Below are 26,369 nucleotides of genomic sequence, written 5' to 3' on the forward strand. Positions count from 1 at the left end.
AATAAAAACCAATTTTCCTTCTTTTATAAGGTTTTAAGTATAGAGTGACATAATATATGTATAAATATGATTTTATTATATATAGATATTAAAATTTAGGGTTTAATCTAAACGAGCCAACGAGCCGAGCTAACGAGTCGAGCCAAAACCAAGCCACGAGCCGAGCCGACCCTGGCTCGAGCTCGGCTCGTTTAGAAATCGAGCCGAGTCGAGCCGAGCTCATTTAGAATCGAGCTTTTTCGAGCGAGCCGCGGGCTTTTTAAACAGCCCTACTAAGTACTAAGTAGTCCAATGAGAGCTTTGTAGTACCAAAGTTCTTATTTAGTCTTATTAGATAAATTTCGAATTTGAAGGTTACCGTTATTTGTTAGATGGTTATTCGTCGGCTACCGGGTATACAAGTTCGTTTGTTAACAATTACCATGATGTTTTCAAATTTAATCAAGACATTTCAAAATTTAGTGCTTTGGAACCCAAAGTCACGGGAATTTACTCGACACCCCATGTGCGCAACAATATAAAAATCGATGTTTAACGTTGAATTAATTGGGTCTCTATCAAATTGTGACAAAGTTTGGACTAGGACGTCCGTGGGGCTCAAGAGACAAGTTTTATGTTTTTTTTTTTATTTTTATCACTTACATTGTAGAAATATCTATTTTAATCAACAATACTAAACACAAACATAAGAAGTGACAGCTTTATCTAGTTTTCTCAAGCTATAGGCTACTTGTTATGCTCATCACTTTCACTCACTTTCACCTCATCGTCACATCACTTCTTCTTCCATTATTCACCTCTATCATTCAACCTATATTATACTAATCACTCAGTCTGAATTTTTTATTTTTAGTACAATTAAATATTATGTAAAAGCCTCCAATGCAATGTACAATATAACAATGCAACAGAATGGGTGTGTGATGCGCAAGGGGTCATCACACACACCATGCATAATTGCAGGATGAGGGGCGGCATGGTGTTCACCACGTCACCGCACCCATCACCTCATCCCCTCGCATCTTCACCATGGATAAAAACATATAGCCTAATGTGTAATATATTTATGTGTATATAAGCATATATAAATTAGGTTATTTCTTTATTATTATTGTAAGATTTAGATCTTTCAAAACATGTGTTTAGAGGGCATTTTGAGCTCATATGGCGTCCCTGGACATTTTTGGGTGCCCCATCTGTGTACAAGGATGGGGTCGGACGGATTTTGTGAGAGGGGAGGAGAGAAAGCGGGCAAGTTTTTGGCTATAAGAGGGCTAGGGGTGTTCTTCGGGGTTTCGGGTTTTTCGGGTCGGGTTATTCGGGTTTCAAAGTTTTAAATCTTGACCCGAAACCCAACCCGAATCTCCCACGAGTTTTTTGGGTTTGGGTAATTCGGGTTCGGGTTTATTCGGGTTAGGTTAATCGGGTTTCGAGTATCCTAGAAAACAGAACAAAAAACAAAAAAACTTAAAATAACTACAATGTTAAAATTAAAAAAACATATTATTCTTTGCTTGTAAGCAAATAATCAAATAATAAAGCATTATAACTTGATAAAACAATCCAAAAAAAGAGTAAAACTAACTCGAACCATAATCGTCTTCTACCGGGCGTGATTTGTTTTTCGATTACGGTTGCTATTAATAAACTAAAAACATAAATTAACAATAGTGTAAACAATTTATCTAATCTATAATATACCTAAAAATATATTTAATTTTAAAACTAAAAGTTTATTCAGGTTGACCCGAAGCTTAGAAATCAAACCCGAGAACCAACCCGAATTACTTCGGTTCGGGCGGGTTAGTCTTTTCTTAGGTTCGGGTTTTTCGAGTCGGGTAAGTTCGGGTTTAAGGTAAAAGTGAGACCTAAAGAGGGCAACCCGAACAGATGAAGACATGGCTGACATTTTTAGACTTCCGATTGTTATTATTATCTAAACTAGTTTTCTAAGGTTTTGTTGAAATTTTCACATCTATTTGAAAATATATCTGCTATAATTTTTCAAGTAATTAAAAGCCAATCTTTTGAATCCTCTTTTTGCAAACCGAGATAAACTATACGAACAAACTACTTATTTTCCACTATTGTTTAGCATTGAGCAGACGTGTTAGATCTTCGATGATCCAATCTAATTTCGTCCCGCTGGCTTCTTACTAACCTTGCCGCCTGGGTTCATGACCATTATTATTGAACTGCATCCTTCCTATACTACTAACCTTATCAGAATCAAAACTTCTACCACTATATTTTCCCAGTAGCACGTGAAGGTGCAATAGAGAGATGGTGTGTTTATATCGTAAGTGTTTGATGACAAAGCAGACAATGTAAGAGGAAGACGGGTAATGAATGAATGGTTTTCTAGCCCTATACAAGTTGCACCAAGATGTTCATAAAACCCCAAAATAATTTGTCAAAACTTTGTTGCAAAAGTTAGGAGTTAGGACTTAACCAATAAAAAATAACAAAACCGGCATATTTCATAATCTACGCAAAAAAGTAACCTTAAATAGTTGTAGGCTTCCAAATGGCATATAAACACACAATGCTCTCAATAACCACATAATAGCCCTAATAAAAAAGACAAATTATAGGTGATATAATCATGATATGTCATCTGTTAATCTAACATTACCATTACACTCACATGTTGTACGAACATGTTCATACAATCTTGTGTTTGCGCTCCAATGCATTAGTGATCCTTGTAATGCAGTATGCTGCACTCAACGGATACCCAGAAACTGCAAAAAATACACGGTTTATAATAAAATACAACTACCAAAATAAGCCACGTCTCAAAGAATTAAATATACATACACTATCCATTACTATGTAACTATGCTCGTGTAGAATAAACTTACTTGATATAAAATCCTCTATGTAGTCGCTTTCGATTTTCCCATGAGCCATTGCACCAACCTGTGACCCATAGATAAGTTAAAATAATGTTTACTAACTAGCAATTGACCTTTTGGACTCAATGGCCAATTTAATAATAAAATAAATCTAACATTACTTATAACTTTAATACTTACCACAAAAACAAGAGTTGCATCATTGTCCAATGTAGCCACATAGTCATGCATATCAACCAACTTTTCTGAACTATGTGAAAACCCTGTTACACAAAACAATAATACATTTGTAATAACTCTTTAAACGACTATCATCGAATGAAATTTGAGCTGGCTCATTTTGAGTCATGTTTTCAGCTCGGCTTAGAATTCGAGCCGAGCTGAGTTGGCTATGTTTAAGACACGATTACAAACCTATCTTGCGAGAGTTGACTGGGAGATACTGAGTTACAGGATTCTTTATCACACGCAAAAGTTTTTCTCGTTTTCCGACAGCAGAAATACTTAGTTTTTGAAGTAGTTGCACTGAAAATAATCAAAATATCAAGACAGTCAAGTAAACAATTTCAAAGACATTTGATTAGATTTTTATCGATTAAACTTACACATGATTCCAGCAAAACGTTTAAACGTCCTGGGAATACGAACGTGTGGCTTGATTTCAATAAGTACGCCTTTCTCAGTTCTCACATATAAAGCTTTTAATTTACCCGCTTTATTCAACGGGCTATCCAAGATGTTTAATATTGCCTGCAGCAACCAAAAAACATGCCCAAAAGAACTCTACTTAATACGACAAACAAATACTAAAAATGACATTTTTAATGTTTGTAACTACTATTACCTGATGAGAAATATCAGGCCTGTACTCAGCAGGGTTTCTGTTATTTTTCTTCAAAAAATTAGCATGATCCTCTGAATTTAACAATTGATAACTCTGAACAAACACATATACAAAAAAAACACATTATTAACTACGCACTAAAATCTTTGAAGTGTTATCATCAAATCCAAACAGCTTTTACGTGATAAATGTAAGAAGCATTAGAGTATCTATATCAAAATTAAGGTAACTATTATTATGTGTCAACTTTGAACTAAAGTAATAATATTTACTCTTGTACATTATTACATAGATTAAAACTAGGGGTGTAAATGAGCCGATCCTGAACTCAACTAGGCTCGTTTTGACTTACAAGAGTTTGAACTTGGGCACTTGGCTCGTGAGTCGTTTTTTCAAGCTCAGACTCAGCTAATTTATTATTCATTAACTAATATACGTGTCTTTTTAATCAATTTTACATGTTGAGAAAAACCTCAATAGAGAGCCTAAGCTTAGCACCTAAAACGACCCAAAACTCGGTTCAAGCTTAGTTGTGCAATGTGAAATTAATACATCGAATTTAAAAAAAGGTAAAACTTAAAAATACACAGGACCAGTTAAGGCTCGACAAGCCTAAACAAGCTTCCCATACAGACCGCGAGAGCGGGCTCGATAACTAAACAAGCTTTATTTGAGGCTCGGGATCTGCTCAAGCTCTAGCTCTTTATCATTACAATCTCGAGTAGCTCACGAGCTGCTCGGCTCGTTTGCACATTGCATCCTTATTTAAACTATAGCGTAATAATAATTACTCTAATAGGAACACAATTACACTAATCACTTAAAAAGTTAAAAATCTCATCTTTAACCAAAATGATAAAACTAACCTTGCCAACTTTAGCAACCTCCAAAGAAGCTTTCTCAAGAATAAAAATAACACCTTGACCATTCTTATCATTATCATTCAAATTAACTGGTATTCCGGCAAGTTCTTCAGCAGCTGATTCTGCTTTATCTTTATCTTCATCTGATTCTGTAGCCACACTCTTCAGTTTCTTCTTCTGGGTACCATTATCTTCTTCTAATTCTTCAACAAACCCTTGATTCTTTTCTTCTTCTTCTTCTTTGTCGTATCGTTCGGTTTTGTTCTTCTTCCTCTTTCGACCCTTGACTGCGTACGGTCGAACCATGATGCTATTGAATGGTTTGGTGGTGGCGGCTGGTTTGATTTGTGGTTCAAGTTGAGAGAGATGTTGATGATGAGTGAATGATGATGGGGTTATGTTTTACAACATACCCTCAAGTTTTGTTTTCTGTTTCTATTTGCACCAGACTTTTTTATTAACAAACTTGCTTTATGTTTACATGGTTTTTCAATGGATGTTTTTGAAAAACTTAATAACAGAAAACATCCTTTATGCTTAAAAACTCTATCACGTTATGTCTTTTCGCGCTAACCCAGTTAACATTTTCCGTTAAATCTGGTCATGTGCCAGACACGTGAGGGTACTTTCGTAACTTTACACATTTATTAAATAAATGAAAAAATTATATATAAAAACAAATAAAATCTCTATTTCTTCTCTCTCTCTCATTTTCCCAACTCTCCTGTTGTTGCTCAATTCCGGCCGCCATCAATCACCGCCACAATTTCATGGTGACGGTGGTGTTTCATAACAACCATCAAACATAGCCCCCTCCACAACTTTGACTTTTCATTGACGTTCGTCACCACCGCAACTCAGACTTCTCATTGATCGAACTTTATATTTAAGATTGTAAAAGAGTTATCGTTTAAGTTAAATGACAGCTAAATTCGTATACACCTTGTTTTATCATAAAATATCAAGTCAAGTCTCTTCTTTCAGACTTATAACAAAAGGAACTCTGGCGAGCAATAATTACACGAATTTTCTCATTTTGCATGAGTAAATAAAAGTGACAAGGCTTATTAAACAACGTGTGCTTACATAATTTTCTTTAAAGTAAATAGTCATCTCCAAAGCTTAATATATAAGGAAAATGCATCTCAAGCAGTTAAGTGTGTAAAAGGGTTTCGTTGATGATTTTTCCTCTTACAATATAAGACCATGACTTCGGGTGACATTCTCATTTGGTCACAGTGAATTGTCAATGCTTGACGAACGCAAGTTCACAAAGCTCACAATAGATCAGAACTTTGGATGTCAGACTAGATTTGGCCTTAAAAGCTTAATCTTTAGTCTTTGTGTTCGTTCATGAGAGGAGTGTTCATAATTCATATCATCATGTGTCTTTAATTCTTTATTATGTCATCAGCATATATACAAACTACCCACTTTTAATTTTTACGACATCAACATAATATCAAAACTAGTAACTCTGAAGCTTAGAAAAATAATAAAAATTGGGTAAAATCTTGTCATAAGCATCTAGAACACTATGTGCTGTCACACAATCAGCCAAGTTGGCCAATAGCCATCATCACCCCAATAACATAACCTAATCCAACTCTTTTTTATTTAATTTACATAAACTTCTTCACCTTTTTGTCTAGTCCAATTCATCCATCCATCCATCCGTTGACCACCAATTCCATTTTTATTCCAAATTTTCCGACCTTATAATTGTTTTCATAGAAGAAAGATTCAAACTTTACCTAATATTCAACCTCAACTCATTATTACCCACTGTTAAACTGCTCACAAAACCCTTATTTACCTCTCAAACAAACATCCAACAAAGGGTTTTACTTACTTCAATTCTATTCGATTCACAGGTGGGTTTTTTATTAATTAGCTTGGTATTGATTCTTGGGTTTGATTCATTGGTTTCTGTATTGAATTGAACTGAATTGAGATTGTTAGGGTTAGGGTTAGGGTTAGGGTTCTTGATTTGGGGATTTGAATAGATTTGAATAAAGGTTGGATCTTTATATCAAGAAATGGATAATTCTGATTATTCAAGAAACAGGGGCAATGATTATTTGGGTGTGAATAAAATTGGGAAAAATATTAGAAAGAGTCCTGTGCATCAACCCAGTTATTCAAATCCAGCTAGACAGCCTCCTCAGCCTCAAGTGTATAATATTAATAAGAATGATTTTCAAAGCATTGTTCAGCAGCTTACGGGTTCGCCTTCCCGCCATTCGCAAGAACCGGTTACTAGACCACCCCATAACGCGCCTAGTATGCGGATGAAGCGGAGTCGACCGTCGCCGTTGACCCCGTTAAGTGTCGCCCGACCCCGGATGCCTGTCGTTCATCATGCCCCGCCGCAACAACATATGCCCGTTGCCCGCCCGGGAAATAATAATAGTAGTAGTAATCTTGCTAGGCCTCCCTATCATGGTCAACCACGGGCTTCTCCGAGTGGAGGTGAGCATACCGGGTGGTCAAACACGGCTGAGTCGCCTATCTCGGCTTATATGCGGTACCTTCAACATTCGATAATTGATCCCGCTCAAGGTCAAATGCAAGGTCAACATCAGCAGCAATCGTCGGGATTGCTTCCTTACCCACTCGTGCCACCACTTCCCTCACCGAGAATGAACGGTGGCGGGCCGCCACTTCCGTCACCGAGAATGAATGGGCCGCCGCCACTTCGGTCACCAAGATTGAATGGACCGCCACCATTGCCGCCTTTACCGTCACCGACTTCTCAGTTTCTTCTGCCATCGCCGTCTGGTTACTTAAACTTATTATCTCCACGGTCACCATACCCGTTACTTTCTCCTGGATATCAGAATCCGCCACCATTAACACCAAATATTTCATTTTCGCCCATGACTCAACACGGAGCGTTTGGGCCTGGGCCTGGGCCTCAGCCTCCGCCTTCTCCTGGTATGGGCTTTCCGTCTCCAGGGTTTTTCTCGATTGCAAGCCCAAGATGGAGGGATTAGATGGACAATAGAAGAAATGGCAAATATGCTAACTTTGTATGAATTCATGTTTGCAGCAGGGTAATTTGGCTGTAAGATAGTCAGTCTCTTGTAAGTTATTTTTGTTTTTATGTATACTTCTGTTTAATATATATAGGTGGTAACAGTGATCATCTGTTTATTTCTTGAACAAGATTTATATTAGGTGGTGGTTCTCCATAAAATGTAGCTGAATCAACATTCGACTTGTTGTTTAGGTCCGTCTGGTTTGTATTAGTCAAATTGTCGCATATAGATTTTATTTTTGGTCTGTTGATGTGTTGCACGGCATGCTTAATTGCTTATGGTTATTGAAACTGTTCTCTATGTGAAGCTTAGTCATTCGTACGTTTTAGTGATCACATTCAACTCGACTGTATGGGGCGATTTGGATTATACATATATATTTTTTTGGTCGGTGGCTCTTTCTACTAAAGGTTATGGAACTGGTCAATCTAGGCATGGCATTTTGTTAATAAGTTAATATTATCTGAATGGGCTGAAATGGTCTCTTGTTTTCTAACCCATACACAACATTAATGAAAACAAAGAGATTGTAGGAAATGTTAAAACCTGAAACTCTAACCTAATTGCATATGCATTTGATACTTTTGGTTTCCTCGCGCCCGAGTATGTAGAGAAACTTAGCGGCGGAGTCCAATGGATTAAGCATAGTCATCATATGACTCAAAGATCAATCAATGCAGTTTATATTTGCAATCCAAAAGGGGCTAGCGGTGCAGCTTGTTGCCCGTTTATTTTCTCTTTCCATTCAACTTAAATTTCTTGAACCATCTAATAAAATTTTGAATCCGACACGCATTTGCAAACATGGAAATATTGAGCAAGTAATCACCATTCAACCGTGTGTCATCTCTCTTATGGCGTATCACATTGATTATAATTTTAGGGCTGCGTTAATCGTAACAGTTATAGCAGTTCTGATGAGTAAAACTTCCAACTAACAATTGCTTATTATGGGATGCTATCTGCTAAAAAGAGGATATCATATAGCATAACCACCCGATGATTATGAACATTGATCATTCGATAATTTATCAACATGTTTGTTAACTAGTTAACTATAACCACATTCTTGACTTTGAAAAAGAAAGAATTAGAGGAAGATAGCATGTTCAAGACATGCACATAATAAAAATCACCAATTTCAACTTTTTAAGAAAAACAAAGCAAAATCCAGGTAACACATAAGTCACAAATCATTTCAAAATTCTATTTGTTAAAAGAAGATTAAAGGGCCCTGAAGCAACAAAAGAAACTCCTCTTTTGAGTAAATATTAGAATCCCCCTTGAAGATCAACCCAAGCTCGACCGCACGAGTTCATAAGCTAAAAAGCAAGCAGCATTAGCCGGGACACTTCTCCCCATCGCGGGCCCAAAACCTTTATATAACCCTCCAACCCCCTCAATTTTAAGAATCTTTTTAAACGCATCAACTGAACCCGTATACTTAGGGTTCTTATAATCATCAACCTGGATCGCACTCTTGATAACATCAGTAGGGTAAACCGAAGCCCAGAATGCGCCACCAGCCAAACCCCCGGCTATCATCAATGAACCACGGTCCAGACCAGAAGTATCAGTCCCACCAGCAAAATACTGCTTCAAGGCCTCATACACACCAAACATGGCTGCGTTCCCAGGCACTTCACGGGCCATTGTGGGTACTAGTCCTTTAAACAGACCTCTAACACCTCCTTCTGACCTCAACACTTGCTTAGCCACATCCATTGGACCACCATACTTCACTGCAGCGGTTATTGTTGCTCCTGGACCGCCAACTACAGCACCAGCTAGTGCACTTTGGGCTTGCAATCTGCATTTTTGAAAGTGTGATTTTGAATGATCAATTTGTAATAAAACTTATATATTTTAAATTTCATGAGTCGATATGATCAATTCCAAAGCTAAAATTATTACGTTTGACTTAGGATGTGTATGAACCGAACCCAAAAGCGACGGTTTGGTTGTATGTTTTTTTCTTAATCAAAAACCGAACTTAAGGTTTGGTTTGGGTTTTGCATGTAGCAAAAACCAAAAAACCGACTTCCGTTAATAAATTTATGAACTAAAAATTTATTTTTTGAATGTTGAGTAATTGTTAAAAAATTAATAAACGGTGTAGCCCAAAAATTTAGACTCAAATGCTTACTATTCAACTAATCATTAATTTAAAAGGAAATTTACACACACAGTTTCACGCCCAAAAAATTCAAGCCCAAATGTGTATGCAAGTTAACTGAAAAATAAATGAGTTGAGCCCAAGCTTTAAAAAAAGAGCGTGAAACAAACCGAGCTCAAGCTCGTTTACCCCCTAACTTTAACCCAAATTTGACCTATGCACACCACTCATTTGACTTAAAAGAGTCAATATCTGACATAAAGGAAGTAGTAATATGCAAAAAGTACTAACCTGCACTTGATTAACTCAGTTGGGGTGGCTAAAATGGCAACCGCGACTCCCGCACCGGCTCCAGCAACCACCTGCTGGTTCACTGTTAATGGCACACCAGGTGCAGACCTCAAAAGTGCTTCCATTTGACCCCTAACTGTAAACAGGACAGCATTTAAGGCTGCCACAGTGGCAAGAGGGGCCCCCATGCCTTTATATAGACCTCGTGGACCTTCTGCTGCTAGTGTTTGCTTAACAGCATCTATTGCACCAGCATATCTGGGGAGTTGACCCGGCGGAGGGACCGGTTGACTTTGAAGTTTGACTTTAATTGTATCAAAAGGGTGCCCAACTATTAACTGTGCAGCCCCTCCAATTGTTCCAGCTGTTAAGTCCTTTGCTACTTCTCCCATCTGCAAGTTCATAAGAAAACTATAAAAATTTCATATTGGACTTTAACAGTCAAACGGGCCACCAGTACATGTTAAAACCGATAAAAAAAAAGCCGTTCCATCTTATGCAAGAAATGACAGGAACATTAAAAGATTAAAACTTTGTTAAACTACCGACATTTTAAAGTGGCGAAACGAAATAATCATAATTTAATTTGGAACTTATGAAACTACAAGTTGACTCACTGCAACCAAAAAACGCAGTTTTCTTTGAAACAGAGGTAACACAATATTCGGATTAGGGGTGTGCATAAAACCGAAGAAACTGGTCCAAAACTGAAAAAACCAAACCGAAACAAAAAACCGACAGTTTGGTTTTATAATTTTCTAATAATCGAATTTACGGTTCGGTTTTGATTTTGCATTCAATTAAACCGAACCAAACCGAACGTATAGATTTTCATTATCCATTTCAAGTCATTTATAAGAATTTAAAAAATATGTAACTCAAATCATTTTAGCCCAAATATATAATAATCAATTAGTTAGCAATTAAGAAAATAAGGCCAAGATGCACAATTTCAGGCCAATTTTCGGTAGCAATTAGCAAAATGATTAGTAAGAGAATCATCCATACCTTTGCAGAATAGAAGAATAGCAGAAGTAATCAGTTATTATTTCAAACCCTCCTTTATATATCCGATCTAAATATACCAACCAACAAGCTAGGAGGAGTCAACATTGACGGATTAAATAGAAACAGAAATAATGAAAATACATATAACAACTAATCACAGGTGTAATGGAATGGAAAGATTATACATATATTATAGTTGTAAGTTGTAACAACCTAACACTAGTTTCAGTCAAAACATGAAGGCGATTGATCTTACCAAACGCACGCTCAATCATAACTACCATTAAATAATAATTATAATTATAATAATGAAAGCAAATAAATTACCTAATCGGTTGTTGATTGATGAATGATTCAATGCATGTATGTATCTGGAAATGGACAAAATTAAGGAGAGCTAGGGTTTGTTGAACTGAAATGAAATGATAGTGAGAATCTGTTGTAACTGATGAATCAATAACAGTAATTATATTATTATTATTAAGCTTCCTTCCGGTGGATGGTAAATTGGAAGGAAGAATGGGGTTGGTGGGGATCAAGTCAACAAGCTGCAAACACTATATTTGGGCCAAATTATTATATATAGTATAGATTTACAGCGAGTTTGCGGAGAAGGAAATGAGAAGAAAATGTGAAGAAATCGTTTCAGAAATTTTTTCATTCTTCTAAATTGGAGAGATTATGAGAGAAAATGCGTGTGTATAACATTAACTACCTATTAACTCCTACATTTTCTTTCCTTTTCTTCCATTTTTCATTAAACTTAGCAACATGAAATAAAGTGACGGATTTTCCTTCTCATCCCTTTCTTTTTTCTTTCAATTCTCCTCCCTTTCTTTTCTCTTCTTAAATAAAACTCGGGAAAGGGTAACTAAGTTACATCTTGGAAAATGGATTCATTCATTTTACTATTTTTCTCCCTCAAAGTTGAAACTACCATGTGAAAAATTTTCAAAATAATTCCTAGGAGAAAAAAGATTCCAATAATGATATCATTGTAAGTGACGATGAAATTAAACGTCGAATGAGAAGGTGATTCCAATAATGATATCATTGTAGGTGATGATGAAATTAAACGTCGAATAAGAAGGTGATGGTGACATCAAACTCCTCGTGCGAGATCAACTTTATCGTTATGATGAATTTTGATGTCACATGTCACCTTCTCGTTCGACGTTGAATCTCTTTGTGACAATAGATTTTGGAATCTCTCTTTTGCAATTTTGTATTTTTCATAGATTAGAATACTTGAGACGTGTGAACAAAAGACGATTGTTATGAATCCACATACCCTGGATAATATTATATTCACCATCCTAAAACCATAAGCATTTCAGGCATGCATATACTTAACATTCCATTCAGTTTTTACTTAGCTCATTGTCTATTGTTGTTAGAAGGATTTGCACATATGAGATATGTTAACATGTTTGCTTCAAGTGTGGTGAAAAAAATGAAGTTTGTTTCCAATACATATGTCGAAGTTGAATGTAACGTTGTATTGAAATATGCAAAAGTTTATTCCCATGTCGGAACGGACCGGACCTTAAGCGGGTCACCCATCATTGCCCCACCCTGTTGCCTGCCATGAGCATAATGTGGCTTTTAAAACCGCCTTTGATTTTATAAATTAAAATTGTAAAAGAAAACTGTTTGTATTTTTTTTTTCAATTATAACGGTAAAGAAAACCATTTCTTACAAGTTACAACAGTCTACCTTGGTTCGGTTCTTATGGTTCGATTCTTTGACACTCTATTTGTTGTGGTTTAGTCTAATTCACAACGTTTTTATTCATAGGGTGGTTTTATAAAACTACAAAGGAAAAAATGTTAACTAAAGATTGTAGGACTTTACCCTTAGAAAGGGATTCCTTCCAGAAATTCTCGATGGCTAAGGGAGACCCAAAGCCAAAGAGGGGGTTTGGAAATAGTTTTCAACAAGCAATTGACGCGCCTCGGTTAATACCTCATTAGCTGCGTCATTGCCCCAAGCGCAAAGATGCTGTAAATCATGCCCCCACCCTCTTTTTATATGCTACAATCCCTGCTTCCTTTCTTACCCTACCCTGATGTGGGATTTAATTGGAGGTCAAAAGACTAAACTTCTCAGCCTGTGTTTCTATCCAAACTTCTAAGCATATCATATTTAAAGTCATGAAAATAAAAACCCAAAACATTCTCTTCTAATCATATAATCATGAGTAGAATTGTAGAAAACATTATAAAACTTGCTGCCATTCAATGATGATCTTTTTACAAGTCCTGCCATGTATGTATGATCAAACTAAAACCTTTTCAATTTGCAAGTCTTGTTATATATTTAGACATGTTTTGCAATTTTGTATTTTCGTAGATTAGAATACTCGAAACATTTGATCAAAAGACGACCGTCATGAATCAAAATTCCCTGGTAGCACAGCTCATTTGTCTTTTATTACAAGGATTTGTACGTAAGATACGTTACGCATAAACACGTGTATGCTAGATGAATACAAGCACACACGCCTTAATACGTTTCATAGACCTATAGCGAAACTTTAAGTAGTTGTTAGCCTAATGCAAGCATCCTCAATTATCAAAATTTAAGTGTTTTTAAAATATTTTAAAAAATAAAATTTCAAAATTTAAGTGTCTTAGAAATATTTAGAAACTTAAAAATTAAGTTTTTAAAAATATTTATAAACTTCTATTTTAAAACCTTAAAACTATTTTATAAAGGTTAGCTAAAAATATGTGCCACGTAGCCCAAGTTGGCAAAAGCTCATAGAGTTGAGGGCTATTTTTATAAAAGGCAAAGTCGATGCCTAATTTTGTAATTTTTGTCAATAGGGATGAAAACAGAGTCATATTGGTATAGAAAATATCAAAAAGAGTAAAGTGTAAACCACACCGTACCGACTGTATGGTTCGGTACTGACACAACTGAAAATACATAAAACATGAAAAAACGAATACCAATCAACTGTGGGTCAATCAGTACAAATTGCTCCTCACTATTTTATAGTCAACTGGTCAAACAGGTGATTTTCCCTTTCTACTGTTGTGTGCAAAATTCCACACTTTCAAGTCCACATGTTACAAGGATTTTAATATATAGAGGATATCCGAAGTCTGGTTGTGTCGTCTGTCTTATTCCCATCTGGGAACATGACAATAGGAACGGGGTTTATCATTTATTAATCTTGTATGCGCCGTGATTGTGAGCATGGCAATCTGGCGAATAGACGACACATTTTTCACATTTTTGCATACTCGCAACCAATGTTTTAAAAACCGGTATTTTACATGTACCGGATTGAGCTAAAAAATGGTACAACCGGTTGAACCGGTTTTACCGAGGGGTTCAACCGGTTGAACAGTTTACCTTATAATTTTTTGTAAATGTAACTTCAATTAAAAAATAACTCAAACTAAATTATTCCTATAACAAAAAATAATATAAAAAGTTAATCCATATTAAAAAAAATAATGCAAAAGCACTCAATTTTAAAAAAATAGTCCTAAAGTTTACACGTTTGAATATTAATTGTTTGGTTAAATGTAATTTTGAAAAAATATGGGCCGCAAAGATCAAAAAATTCTCGGGCTTAAAATCGGTATGGTAAAAACTGGTATTTTAGACAAAAACCACCGGTACGATGTTTTAGCAAACCAGTCAAAAATATCGGACTCAAAATACTAGCCTACCGTGCGAAATCCGGTTTAAGCGGTTTTTAAAACACTGCTCGCAGCAACACATTTTTGCACGCTTACAAGGTCAGGCCAATTGAGTGCCAACTCTCGCAAAGTCGGGCTGATTGTGCGCAAACTCGCAAAGCCAGGGGCTGATTGAGTGCCGACTATTCAGTTCTTAGATCTTTACTTGTGCCAAGTTAATGTTTTTAATTAAGCTTCATTAAAATTTAAACTAGTTATTGTAGGACTTTACCCTCGAAAGGGAGTCCTTCCAGAAATTCTCGATGGCTAAGGGAGACCCAAAGCCAAAGAGGGGGTTTGGAAATAGTTTTCAACCAGCAATTGACGCGCCTCGGTTATTACCTCATTAGCTGCGTCATTGCCCCAAGCGCAAAGATACCTTAACATTAGTTCCAACTCATTTTATACACCCCAGTCTCCATTTCTTTTATACCCTCTACCGATGTGGGATATAGATACTGGTCATATAATTCAACTCCGTATTTGTGTTTCCAAACTTCTAAATATATTAGCAACCTGCATATATAAATTCCATTAAAAATAAATCAAAATCTGTAACAATATTATCTCTAGTCATTCATATTTCATGATACATGGAAACCACATTTCACTATGTTTCCAACCTCACTAGAACACGTAACTCGCATCCATTTCTTCGCAATTCTTGTTACCAAGTTCGAAACAGCCAGCTTTTAAGCTCCCTAAAACTCTTTGAACCATAATGGTCTTAACTATGAGCTTTTCAACTATCCCATCATCACCACTTTTGACTCTAAACGAGCACCAGAGGGCGCGTTCACATGTTCTCGTTAGAAGTTTAGGTGGGGGGGATCCGGTCACCGTTCATCCTCTAGAATCAGTTAGAATTAATGATGTTTGTTTCGTTAATAGGAAAGATATTGGTGTAACTTGTTATGATAATGGTGGAAAATATAAAGGGAAAAATGGTCCTAAAGAGTTGGAACCTTTGTGGGATGATGGTTATGGGACTCAAGGCTTAGGGGATTACATTGATCTAGTCATGGGTATGATTAAAAGTGACGACGGAGGCCCACCTAGGTGGTTTTGCCCTGTCGCATGTGGCAAACCGTTACAAGATTCTCCTGTTCTGTTGTATATACCTGGTAACCGGTGTTCGGTTGGAACATATTTGTTAAATGTTTGTAAACAATTTTTTTGTTGTATCATGGTGTAATGTGGTTATTTGTGTAGGATTGGATGGAACCGGTGCCGGTCTTGTTGTACATGAGAAAGCTCTTGGAAAGTGAGTTTCACTTGATCTACATGACTACATCTACTTGCTGATTATAACACACGTATACGCGTGTGTGTATAGATACGATAAAAAGTTATTTTTTGTTAAATGTGACCGACCGATGCCACACGATTAATGAATTCATGATATTGTTTGGTCAACTTGAATGGCAGGGTTTTTCATGTGCAATGCTTGCATATCCCAGCTTGGGATCGAACATCGTTGGACGGTAATCATCATGACCCATTCATCAAATAATCTGTTGATTTTGGGTGGGGGGGGGGGGTATCTTTATTTTGCTCAAAGTCTAGACCCGAATCCGTTTTGACTCATCACCCAACTTAACCTGGCTGTTTTGCCAGACTTACTTTTGTACATGATTTAATTTTAGACACTTATATTACAACTAATATATTTCATATACCTCTTTAGAAACCTGTAATTTCATAAAACTTTTATTATTTGTGAAGATTTGATTCACATAGTGGAAGAAACTGTGATGAATGAGCACGCTTTGTCCGGTAATAAGCCAATCTATATGCTCGGGGAATCTTTTGGAGGAGCCTTAGCACTCGCAGTCGCTGCTCGTAATCCTACACTTGACTTAGTACTTATCCTAGCAAACCCAGGTCCCCTCTTTAATAATTTTCTTGTATTTAAGTTTTTTTATCATCTTTTATAAATTTAGTATGCAAAATTGTATTAAATTTGACTAGCCTATTTCAGCAACTTCCTATGAGAGGTCACCATTGCACCCTTTAGTAGCATTCCTGAGGTCTCTGCCGGAAGAATATTATGCGACATTTCCTTATATCACCAGCTTTCTTCTAGGTACGTTACATGAAACATCGAGTTCGATTTATGTTTCTGGTATTTATTGTTTCAAATGTACCACATTCTAATTGGTGAATAATTAAGGTACCTCTATTTTATATTGAGGTGTAACTAAATTACAAGATAACGAGAAAATGATAAAACGTTAATAACTGTCCTAATATCAAACTAATAAAGATAGATTAATGGCTAACAAACGAACTTAATGATACAATGATAAATCAAATAATCATCATCATCATCACATCGTACTCAGTATATCCAACCAATAGCAAAGCTATGGTAGGGTCTGAGAAGGGTAAGATGTAGACAGCCTTACCTCTACCCCATAGGGATAGAGAGGCTGCTTCCGGTGAGACCCCCGGCTCGATAGTAGTTTTGCATCAAGCCTTGGACATAAAGCACATAGCACTCAATCATCGGGATACCGGCTGATTGGTGCATGTACCCTCGTCTTTCGGCTATCAACGCCACCACATGATGCCTGATTAACCTTCCGCCACTTTTAACGTTATTTTCACGAGATTAGTAAAATAACGTCAAAATTAGTGCAATTTCACTTTTGCCCACCCGAGGGTTTACACATATATACATAATATGCGCGCACCTCAAGCAGGGCGTTAATAATCATCATCATCATCATCATCGTAAATCAGGTAACAATTTCTTATACAATAACTATAATGGATAATAAATTCAGGTAACAATTTCTTATACAATGCATCCTAATATTTCTTTTTTTTTCAGGTGATTTTGTAAAGATGGCAACGGTTAAAGCGGATGGTACAAACCAATCTCTGTCCCCCAATGAACTTCTAAGCCATCTAACTCAAAATCTACCACTCTTTTCTGTAAGATTTACCGCGACTTTTATCTCTTTCATTTAATCGTTTTATACTTTGTTAGAGAAATGATAGAGAAGTTAAAGAAACAAAATAGACTGATACAATATTGTCATTTTAGTGTATACTTTTCCTGATAGGTGCTGACCAAAATAGTACCAAGAGATACTCTTAAATGGCGAATCGATCTACTTGAAGCAGCTGCTGCGTATGCTAATTCTCGCCTTCATATTGTTACGGCTCAAGTACTTGTGCTTGCCAGGTTTCATTCTTCTATAACTGATGCAGATCACAGCTTAATTACCATTAGTTGAAACTCTATGTATGTTAAACTCAAATGCTCTTTAATTATGCAATCTAATATTTCAATTATATTTGCATTTTAGTGGCAAGGATAACCTCATACCGAGTAAAAATGAGGCCCAGAGGCTTTCACGAGTATTGAAACGCTGCCAAATACGCGTGTTCGAGGAAAATGGTCACACAATCCTAATGGTATTATGATTAAAATATACATAAGAATATATAAAAACTACAAAACATTTAAACTTCAAAAAAATGTTTTTATAAATATTATTTATATAAGCTTTTATGAAATAACTATCAAAAAAAGATTCAAAAGAACTAAATTAAAAAAAACATTTAAAAAACAAGGTTGGTGGGACCACTGGCACATCTGTACAAATCTCTTGTGCCAAGATGGAAATTTGTTGCGTCAAATGGTAATATGAAGCAACAAAGTACACGTGTCAAACTCTGGTTGACTGGTAATATTAAAAAGTCAAGGTTATTTTGTTAATTTCTCTTGTCAATGTGGCCGTTCGCGTGATTTTACCAAATAATTAACAAACCATGTAACTATCAACTAAAATTAGTTTCATATCTAACAGAATATGAACTATAGTCTATAGGTAACTATCACTATGCTCTATACTCTAAAGTAGCTACAGTTAATAAAGAAATAAACATTCCATTTGTCGGTGCGCGCAGGAGACAGGTGTTAACGTGTTGTCCGCTATCAAAACCACCCATATTTACAGACGTTCTTCTAAGCACGATATTTTAAACGACTTTTTGCCTCCTAGTAGCATAGACTTCAGAACCACCCCAATGGATAACTGGTAACAAATATGTAACTTGACTTTAATATTGTTTTTACACCAACAAACACTACAATGTTTGCATTAATATAGGTGGTACAGGCTTTCTATGGGTGCAGCAATGTTTTCAACAATGCACGATGGGAAAATAGTGAGAGGGCTTGCAGGGGTTCCGGACGAAGGGCCTGTGTTGCTAGTCGGTAATCATATGCTATGGGGATTTGACGCTTTCCCTTTTGTTATGCAGTTTTTGAGGGAAAAGAAAGTTGTGCTTCATGCTTTAGCTCACCCGGAAACTTTTGCATTCAACGTTGAAGACGAATATCTTATGATTCCATATACTGATATGTTGAAGCTGTTTGGTGTGATTCCGGTTTCTGCAAGAAATCTTTTTAGACTGTTATCAAGAAAGTCTTTCACTTTACTTTACCCTGGTGGATTACGCGAGGCTTTTCATCGTAAGGTTAGGTGTCAAAATCTCATTGGTTAAACGTGATACTACTTTATATTTGTTTTTAGCCCAAAATCATGTCAGTTTTGGTTTAGGCTTGATGTGTCATCACATGATTGGTTACTCCGTTGCGCCATTTTCAATTTATTAGCCCTAAACCGTGTAAATGTCTATTTTTAAGTCCATGTGACGTTGATGAGCTTTATACTTACTGAGTGATCATTTGTGAGAGTCAAATAGTTATATGTTTATGGCACTCGTAACTTACACATTCGTTGCCAAGGAAAATAACACGTCAATGACACATCATGTGGGCAGACATGATTACTTGTCCATTAGAGTGAGATTGTACTTGACAACGAGGTGAAAGCTAACAGTGTCACTAGTCAAATTATCGGTATGAATTATTATCAACGATACGTGAGAACTTGGATTCATAAATTCCAGTTTGCCTGTATTTATAACATTGGCCAAACGACTATTCCCTTTTTAAAGTTTCCATATTAATCTTATTAAAGCGGGCACGCTTTTGTTATAAAAACTTTTGATTTTCTTTAGTTTGTGGTCAACAGGGAGAAGCTTGCAAGTTGTTTTGGCCTGACAAACAAGAATTTGTAAGAATGGCAGTGAAGTTTGGTGCCACCATCATACCATTTGGAGTTGTTGGGGAAGATGACATATCAGAAGTACTAACACACTCCCCTTCTTTAAAGATTTACTTGATTATTGAAGTTAAAAAAACTAGTTTACAACTTTATCTTAAATATTATAACTTTTTGTTGGCAGCTAATGATTGATTATGATGAAATGAAGAGAAACCCTTTACTAAATCGGATGGTAAATCAATTAAATCAAGGGAGAACAAACGTCAGGTGATCATTTTATCTTTATGCTACTTTTATTTTTAATGTGTTAATATACTCATTTGTTAAACAACTAAGGTTGTACGTATAAAAATACAATATGGGCGACTTATGCACTTTGAATGCTTAATTCATTACTTGTTAGACCTGTTTTCTCTCAGCTTGCTAATTATTTCGATAATGCATAACAAACATTTTAGCAGTTCATGAGTACTAAATCTAATTTCTACCTCATGCATTTTTTTTTCTCATTTGTATGTTCTATTCTTTGATGCTAGAAAGGAGATGGGTGGAGAGATTTCGAATCAACAACTTCATTTTCCTATCTTTTTACCGAAGCTACCAGGACGACTCTACTATTTGTTTGGAAAACCGATACAGACAAAAGGAAAAGAAAATATGCTAGATGACAAAGTTTATTTGGGAGAGTTGTATTCGAAAATAAGATGCAATGTTGAACAAAATATGGCTTATTTGTTGAATAAGCGAAAGGAGGATCCTTATAGAGGTGTTGTTGAGAGGCTCAAGTGGGTAAGGGATAGCGGATCTTTAGATCAAATTCCGTCATTCGATCCATAAACCGTAAATGTCAAATCATCCATATACGTCGATGTGTAGATCTAAGTTGTCAAGTGCGAAAGATGATATCTTGCAATGCTTTTTGTTACTTTCTTTTGTCATTCATTTGGTTTATAAAGATTTAAACATTCAACCATTTTGTTTAAAGAACTATAAAGAAGCTCTTAAATTACTTTCTCATAGATTTACAACTGTGTTGCCGCATGGTGAATATTGTTTATAGCTACATAAACCAAACGTTCTAGCAAGCCTACGTTTAAGTGGTGATATATGGGTCACTCCGACACATTTTTATAAACTTTTCTTTTCGAATGACAAGATATATAAACCTAGAACAAGGCCGAATTGACACCATGGAGAAATTGGAACCGTAAATGAACAAGAAACGACTACAAAGGAACACAACACAACACCACCCCACACCTCCCTACAAACAAGAATGAGGGGAAATAACCCATTCAATACGACCAAAGTCTTTGAAGACCTTAGCGTAACGCTCCCATGTGAGATTTATCATATCCAGACACACCTTTCTAATGTATATTGTCACAACTTAACCATCTATAATTGTTATCATTAAACATACTCTACCTCGATGTTGTTTTCTTATCATGTATGTTTATGTTGAAACCATGTTAAAACGATATAATTATGCCAAAGAAAACAAAAGTCATTAAGATACGAAACCCTAAGGCGAACATTATCTCAAGCGGTGGTATGTTGATTTGCCTTTATAATCATAGTTAAAAAAAAAAACTTTTACCGAATACCACACCTCCTATAATCTATACACAAAGTCCTATGTGGGACTCGAACTCGCACCACTTGGATAAGTATAAACACATGATTCCACTAGGCCAAAAAACTGTTAGCATGTCCTTAGTTTCATCACAAAATTAAAAATATTTTAATTTCAAGTTAAATTTACATTGTGTGTTTGTCTTATTCAACATCTTAATATCGTTGCATCAGGACCAAAACGTCTCTAGTTAAACATATGTGTTTAGTTTTGGACAGTTAAAATTAGAGGTGCACAAACCGTTTTTTAATCTCAAAACTGGTTTGGGTTGAAACCGGCTCAGTTTGGTCAACAAAAGTCAAAACCGGTTTATAAATCGTTCCGGTTCGGCTTTTGACTAGTTTTTGCCCAACTTCGACCAGTTTCGGTTCGGTTAAACGGTTTGAAACCGGTTTTGATCGAGAAAATTACAAACCAATTCCAAAATTACGGTCTCAGTCGGTTCCAAAACAACTTTTACATACACCGTTTCAAACCGGCTCGGTTTCGATTAAATTTTCGTATTGATTCGATTTCAATTAACCGGTTTATTTACCACCTCTAAATTACACACACAACGCCGCAAAAAACACACACTCCGACGCATCGCCACCGTGAAACCGAGAACAAAATGAAGAATATTCCGATCATTCTCATGGGCTGCGGTGGGGTTGGGAGACAACTCCTCCAACACGTAGTCAATTGTCGATCACTTCACGCAAACATGGTACAACAATAATATTTGAATTATATTTCGAAATCAATTGTTAATATTAGATACAAAGGCAATTAATTCCTAATTAATTTAATGCAGGTTAATTACGACTCTGTGTGTTGTTTGTTAAATAATTTGATTTTAATATCAAATTTTGCACTTTGACTTTTATAAGTCAAACTAATTATAACTTTGATATGATTTCTGCTACAATTATATACTTTCCTATTAGCGCAACTGGACACTTTGACTTTTGAGGTCAATTAGTGGTGTATCCGAGGAGAGCCTGAGCTCGGTTTGTGGGTAGATTTTTTAGGCTCGAGCTCGGCTCATTTATTAATTATTAGTTAACTTATAGTTATTTTTTATAAAATATATTTATATAAATATATATATCTAGTATATTAAAGAAAAATGAAATAATTCATAGGCTCGTTTAGACTCGGGAGCCGGCTCGAGCTAGTTTACCAAACAAGCTTATTTTTAGACTCGGGCTCGTTTAGGTACGTGATCCGGCTCTATATGTGAGGCTCGGGCTCAGTTACTAAAGAGGCTTATTTTTAGGCCCGGGCTCGTTTAGGCTCATGAGCCGGCTCGAACTCAATAAGTGAGGCTCGGGTTTGGTTACTAAACAAGCTTATCTTTGGGTTCGGCTCGAGCTCATCGAAGCTTGGTTTACTTCCAGTTTTTTCAAACCAGCCTCGAGTAGCTTGGCTCGTTTACATCTCTAAGGTCGACTGGATTATAATTTTGACTTGCAAATTAATATGCACCTGATTAAATTATACACATTTGACAGGGAATTCACTTGAGAGTTGTGGGTGTTTGTGACAGCAAAACATTTCTGGTTGCACCAGATGTGTTGTCACAAGAGTTTGATGATGCGTTTTTGACCAATATTTGCAAGACCAAGTCCGATAAATTGTCCCTCGAAAAGTGTGTTCACTCTGGTAATTCCATTTATATATTCTTAGTAATTAGTAATATTTACATAAGTTTAATATCATCCAAGTTCATGGGAATTTATTTATTTTATTGCTTTTATAGGTAAATGTGATGCTTATTCATACTCTGAATTCAGGAGCAAACTCACTGGCATCGCCTCTCGTCTAGGTAAATTTATTGGCCCGTAAGTAACATATTAGTGTTAGTTTGTTACTTATTTAAATTACCATTCAGGTTTTGTACTTGTTGATTGCTCTGCAAGTTCGGAGACCATTGAAGTAATTACTCAAACCATAAATTTAGGATGTTGTACCGTGTTAGCCAACAAAAAACCTCTTACCGGTTCAATGGTAAGTTACTAAATTGTTAATTGTCCATTGATATTTTGGTCACTTGAAAGAACCATTTGATTATTGAATTTTGTCTTTTTTCAGGAAGAGTTTGACAAATTGTTGTTACAACCGCGTCGCATTAGGCATGAGTCAACCGTAAGTCGTGCTATTGTTATTTTTAGTCATGGAAATGTTGACCTGTTTACTTATGAATGGATTGATTTAGGTTGGTGCTGGCCTCCCCATTATTGTATCATTAAATCGTATTATTTCGTCAGGAGACGATATTACTTGCATAGTTGGCAGCTTGAGTGGTAATGAAAACTGAAATTTTTAATAACTTACATATGTTAACAACTTAACATAGTGACTACCAACAAAATTAATGAATCTTTTACATCTTCTTTTGGACCCAAACATAGGTACTTTGGGATATGTAATGGGCGAGGTAGAAAAAGGAAAACCGTTCAGTGAAGTTGTTAAAGCTGCAAAAAACCTTGGCTATACTGAACCAGGTCAAAACTTATTATAAAAGCATGTTATTATAGAATATCAAGATATATATGCATTTGATGAATCAGACCAGTCCGATTTATCAGATATGTAAAATTTATTTGTTCTATATTTCTATTGTTCAGATCCTCGTGATGATCTCAGCGGTATGGATGTTGCAAGGAAGGTCCTATCTCATCTCTACTTCTGCATATTTTTTTAAAAAAATTGTAATCTAATAAGTTATATTGTTCAGATTCGGTTTTTGGGTTTTTGTAAACCGTTTCGATTTTTGTTTTTTACAATGGATTTCTTTCGGTTTCGGTTTTACCATATGGGCTTGAAAATTTTGCGCCTAAAAAAATGGCCCAAATAATGATTTTGTTAACTAATGATTGATTGTTTTTTATACATTTGTACCTAAAACTTTTGGGCTACACCATTTATTGATTTCTTAAAACTTACTAAAAATCGGTTTGATTCGATTTTTGGTTGATAACAAAACCGAAACTGAAACCAAACCGAAAAATAGGCCATTTTTTTTAGGAAACGTAAACCAAGCCATCAATTTATTATTAGGTTCGGTTATTTTGGTTCAGTTACATCAGTTTATTTATTATTTATGTTGAACAGGGTTTGATCCTTGCAAGACTTCTCGGCCAACGCATTGACATGAACTCCATCAAGGTATATTTTTGCGTGAGCACGTTAATGTTTGGTTGAAATATAGTTGAATATACTAATGTTCTTCGTATATGGCATTTGTAATTTTGCAAGATCCATAGCTTGTACCCGGATACAATGGGGCCCGACGTGATGGCCCTGGATGATTTTTTAGCAAGTGGCCTGCCATTGCTGGATAAAGATATTGAAGAACAAATCAAAAAAGCTTCTTCAAATGACAAAGTTTTGCGCTATGTTTGTATCCTACAAAAATCATCGTACGCTTCGTTTTTAATTTTTTATCCATTTTTTGTTGCATCTAATATAGATTACAATAACAATAGTGTTAGCGATATTTTTTTGGAACTCGTAATAGGTGCATTATTGGACTCAATGAAGTCCCGAAAGATTCGGCTTTGGGCAAACTGAAAGGAAGCGAGAGTGTGGTAATTAAGTTTTTAAATTGTTATTGTGAATTTTTTTTATTTTTTTTTGTGAGTGACTTATTGGCTCGACAAAAATGCAACTGCAGGTGGAAATCTACAGTCGATGTTACGAGTTTCCAACCCCGTTAGTGATTCAAGGTGCGGGAGCAGGTAATGATACTACAGCTGCTGGTGTTCTTGCTGACATCATTGATCTTCAGGATTTGTTTCCATAGATTATTAACATAGGGAAATAGTTTGGATCTTATTTGATGCCAATGTGTTTTGTTTTAAGTTAAGAGAGCATTTTTGTTGTTACAAACTTTATACTATACAATTTCCTTTGTTTCTTAAATAACACTTCTCAACTTATGTTGTTTGCCATTTTAAAGATGCAGTACTTTTAAAATAGGAAAATTGTATTATAATAATCCCAAACTTAGGGCAATTGGCCGATAATAATCCCAACTTTAATAATAGCTGTCACTGATCCTAACTTTCACACTATTTGTTTTCATTGAACATCCGTTAAATAAAACTTAACGACGTTAAGTTTTTTTCAAATTTTAAACTGATATTTTAGGGCTTTTGATCGGATTGAGAATATGAATCGACAAATGTAAAACTTAACTCGAAATGGCGCTTTAAACAGTTTGATTTTTGTTAATTAAAAGTTTAAACATCAGAACTGAAGCATCCTTTAGTCGTTTGGACCACCGTTTGATGGTAAGTTTTACATCAATAGATTCGTATCTTCATTCCGGTCAAAAGCCCTAAAATATCAGTTTGAAATTTGGAAAAAACTTAACGTCGTTAAGTTTTATTTAACGGATGTTCAATAAAAACAAATAGTGTGAAAGTTGGGATTAGTGACAGCTATTTTCAAAGTTAGGATTATTATTGGCCAACTGCATTAAGTTGGGATTATTAAAATCCAATTTTCCTTTAAAATATATCATTTTGTTTCATTTACATCAAATATGTCACACCCCCGTCTAAGGCCTAAGAGCGTGACCCAACAGTTGGTATCGTAATTGTAAATAAATCAGAGTTGCGTTAGTTTGCGGAAGACTTATAAAACTTTAAGGATCAAAAGTGTAACATTTTATATATACATTCAAAAAGACGGGAATTGTAAAACACCCGTTTAGAGTTAACAAAAGATTACTTGTTTATGTTTACAAACCACCATTTATGTTTATACAAAATAAAATCCGAGCCATCGGATATATAAGCACTTCGTCACTCCAAATGCTAAACTTGTTCACCTGCAAAATGTAAGAAAATATGTCAGCAACGAATGCTGGTGAACACGCTGACGCAAAATAATTTCTTTTACTTTATTACCCCTCAAGACTACGCCTGCCTCGGCCCAACG

The 26,369-nt window shown here is 35.7% G+C and overlaps 4 protein-coding genes, 1 non-coding gene and 2 pseudogenes across 6 annotated transcripts; 3 read left to right on the forward strand and 4 right to left on the reverse strand.

Moving 5' to 3' along the window:
• Positions 1-2,462: 2,462 nt before the first annotated feature.
• On the reverse strand, positions 2,463-4,953 carry LOC143575071 (uncharacterized). Its single transcript, XM_077059527.1, has 7 exons — positions 4,569-4,953; positions 3,703-3,795; positions 3,464-3,608; positions 3,273-3,383; positions 3,039-3,121; positions 2,865-2,922; positions 2,463-2,744 (listed from the first exon to the last, which is right to left on the reverse strand). The coding sequence occupies exons 1-7, from the start codon at positions 4,869-4,871 to the stop codon at positions 2,665-2,667; spliced, it is 873 nt and encodes a 290-aa protein (XP_076915642.1). The 5' UTR covers positions 4,872-4,953; the 3' UTR covers positions 2,463-2,664.
• Positions 4,954-6,201: 1,248 nt separating this feature from the next.
• LOC143575058 (protein HAIKU1 pseudogene) lies at positions 6,202-7,766 on the forward strand (annotated as a pseudogene).
• Positions 7,767-8,672: 906 nt separating this feature from the next.
• LOC143575059 (mitochondrial carnitine/acylcarnitine carrier-like protein) lies at positions 8,673-11,063 on the reverse strand. Of its 2 annotated transcripts, XM_077059519.1 has the most exons (3): positions 11,022-11,063; positions 10,014-10,405; positions 8,673-9,416 (listed from the first exon to the last, which is right to left on the reverse strand). In XM_077059519.1, exons 2-3 carry the CDS (start codon positions 10,403-10,405, stop codon positions 8,897-8,899), a joined length of 912 nt encoding a protein of 303 aa, XP_076915634.1. In that variant the 5' UTR covers positions 11,022-11,063; the 3' UTR covers positions 8,673-8,896. The 2 variants fall into 2 exon arrangements, with proteins under 2 accessions (XP_076915634.1, XP_076915633.1); XM_077059518.1 differs by lacking the exon at positions 11,022-11,063 and having other exon boundaries at positions 10,014-10,509.
• A 1,818-nt stretch (positions 11,064-12,881) lies between these two features.
• Positions 12,882-13,022, reverse strand: LOC143575078 (U4 spliceosomal RNA; annotated as a pseudogene).
• Positions 13,023-14,927: 1,905 nt separating this feature from the next.
• LOC143575073 (phytyl ester synthase 1, chloroplastic-like) lies at positions 14,928-20,798 on the forward strand. Its single transcript, XM_077059528.1, has 13 exons — positions 14,928-15,841; positions 15,930-15,981; positions 16,146-16,201; positions 16,443-16,601; positions 16,699-16,803; positions 17,554-17,657; positions 17,789-17,910; positions 18,035-18,143; positions 18,639-18,769; positions 18,842-19,211; positions 19,772-19,885; positions 19,986-20,071; positions 20,341-20,798. Exons 1-13 carry the CDS (start codon positions 15,439-15,441, stop codon positions 20,639-20,641), a joined length of 2,112 nt encoding a protein of 703 aa, XP_076915643.1. The 5' UTR covers positions 14,928-15,438; the 3' UTR covers positions 20,642-20,798.
• On the reverse strand, positions 14,942-15,094 carry LOC143575077 (U4 spliceosomal RNA). The gene has a single exon (XR_013142710.1). It is a non-coding gene; the product is annotated as a U4 spliceosomal RNA (small nuclear RNA).
• A 1,211-nt stretch (positions 20,799-22,009) lies between the features above and the next one.
• On the forward strand, positions 22,010-25,354 carry LOC143575074 (uncharacterized). Its single transcript, XM_077059529.1, has 12 exons — positions 22,010-22,146; positions 22,934-23,084; positions 23,182-23,247; positions 23,314-23,429; positions 23,514-23,567; positions 23,638-23,725; positions 23,834-23,926; positions 24,050-24,090; positions 24,537-24,590; positions 24,681-24,844; positions 24,943-25,012; positions 25,099-25,354. The coding sequence occupies exons 1-12, from the start codon at positions 22,051-22,053 to the stop codon at positions 25,225-25,227; spliced, it is 1,122 nt and encodes a 373-aa protein (XP_076915644.1). The 5' UTR covers positions 22,010-22,050; the 3' UTR covers positions 25,228-25,354.
• The last annotated feature ends 1,015 nt before the right edge of the window (positions 25,355-26,369 follow it).

This window comes from Bidens hawaiensis, unplaced genomic scaffold (assembly GCF_021521415.1).
Source record: "Bidens hawaiensis isolate Kalapana, Puna unplaced genomic scaffold, B.hawaiensis_p1.1 tig00027291_1, whole genome shotgun sequence".
Lineage (NCBI taxonomy): Eukaryota > Viridiplantae > Streptophyta > Magnoliopsida > Asterales > Asteraceae > Bidens > Bidens hawaiensis.

Bases quoted from the DNA above. Each gene is read 5' to 3' on its own strand.
- LOC143575059 (XM_077059518.1), bottom strand. From the start codon at position 10,417: ATGAACTTGCAGATGGGAGAAGTAGCAAAGGACTTAACAGCTGGAACA. The intron at 9,417-10,013 runs GTTAGTACTTTT...TCAAAAATGCAG, and splicing joins ACTGAGTTAATCAAGTGCAG to ATTGCAAGCCCAAAGTGCAC.
- LOC143575073 (XM_077059528.1), top strand. From the start codon at position 15,439: ATGGTCTTAACTATGAGCTTTTCAACTATCCCATCATCACCACTTTTG. The intron at 17,658-17,788 runs GTAAGATTTACC...TTTTCCTGATAG, and splicing joins AAAATCTACCACTCTTTTCT to GTGCTGACCAAAATAGTACC. The intron at 19,886-19,985 runs GTACTAACACAC...TTTTGTTGGCAG, and splicing joins GGGAAGATGACATATCAGAA to CTAATGATTGATTATGATGA.
- LOC143575074 (XM_077059529.1), top strand. From the start codon at position 22,051: ATGAAGAATATTCCGATCATTCTCATGGGCTGCGGTGGGGTTGGGAGA. The intron at 23,430-23,513 runs GTAAGTTACTAA...GTCTTTTTTCAG, and splicing joins AACCTCTTACCGGTTCAATG to GAAGAGTTTGACAAATTGTT. The intron at 23,726-23,833 runs GTAATGAAAACT...ACCCAAACATAG, and splicing joins CATAGTTGGCAGCTTGAGTG to GTACTTTGGGATATGTAATG.
- LOC143575071 (XM_077059527.1), bottom strand. From the start codon at position 4,871: ATGGTTCGACCGTACGCAGTCAAGGGTCGAAAGAGGAAGAAGAACAAA. The intron at 3,384-3,463 runs GTAAGTTTAATC...GATTATTTTCAG, and splicing joins ACGTTTTGCTGGAATCATGT to TGCAACTACTTCAAAAACTA. The intron at 3,122-3,272 runs GTTTGTAATCGT...TTTGTGTAACAG, and splicing joins AGTCAACTCTCGCAAGATAG to GGTTTTCACATAGTTCAGAA.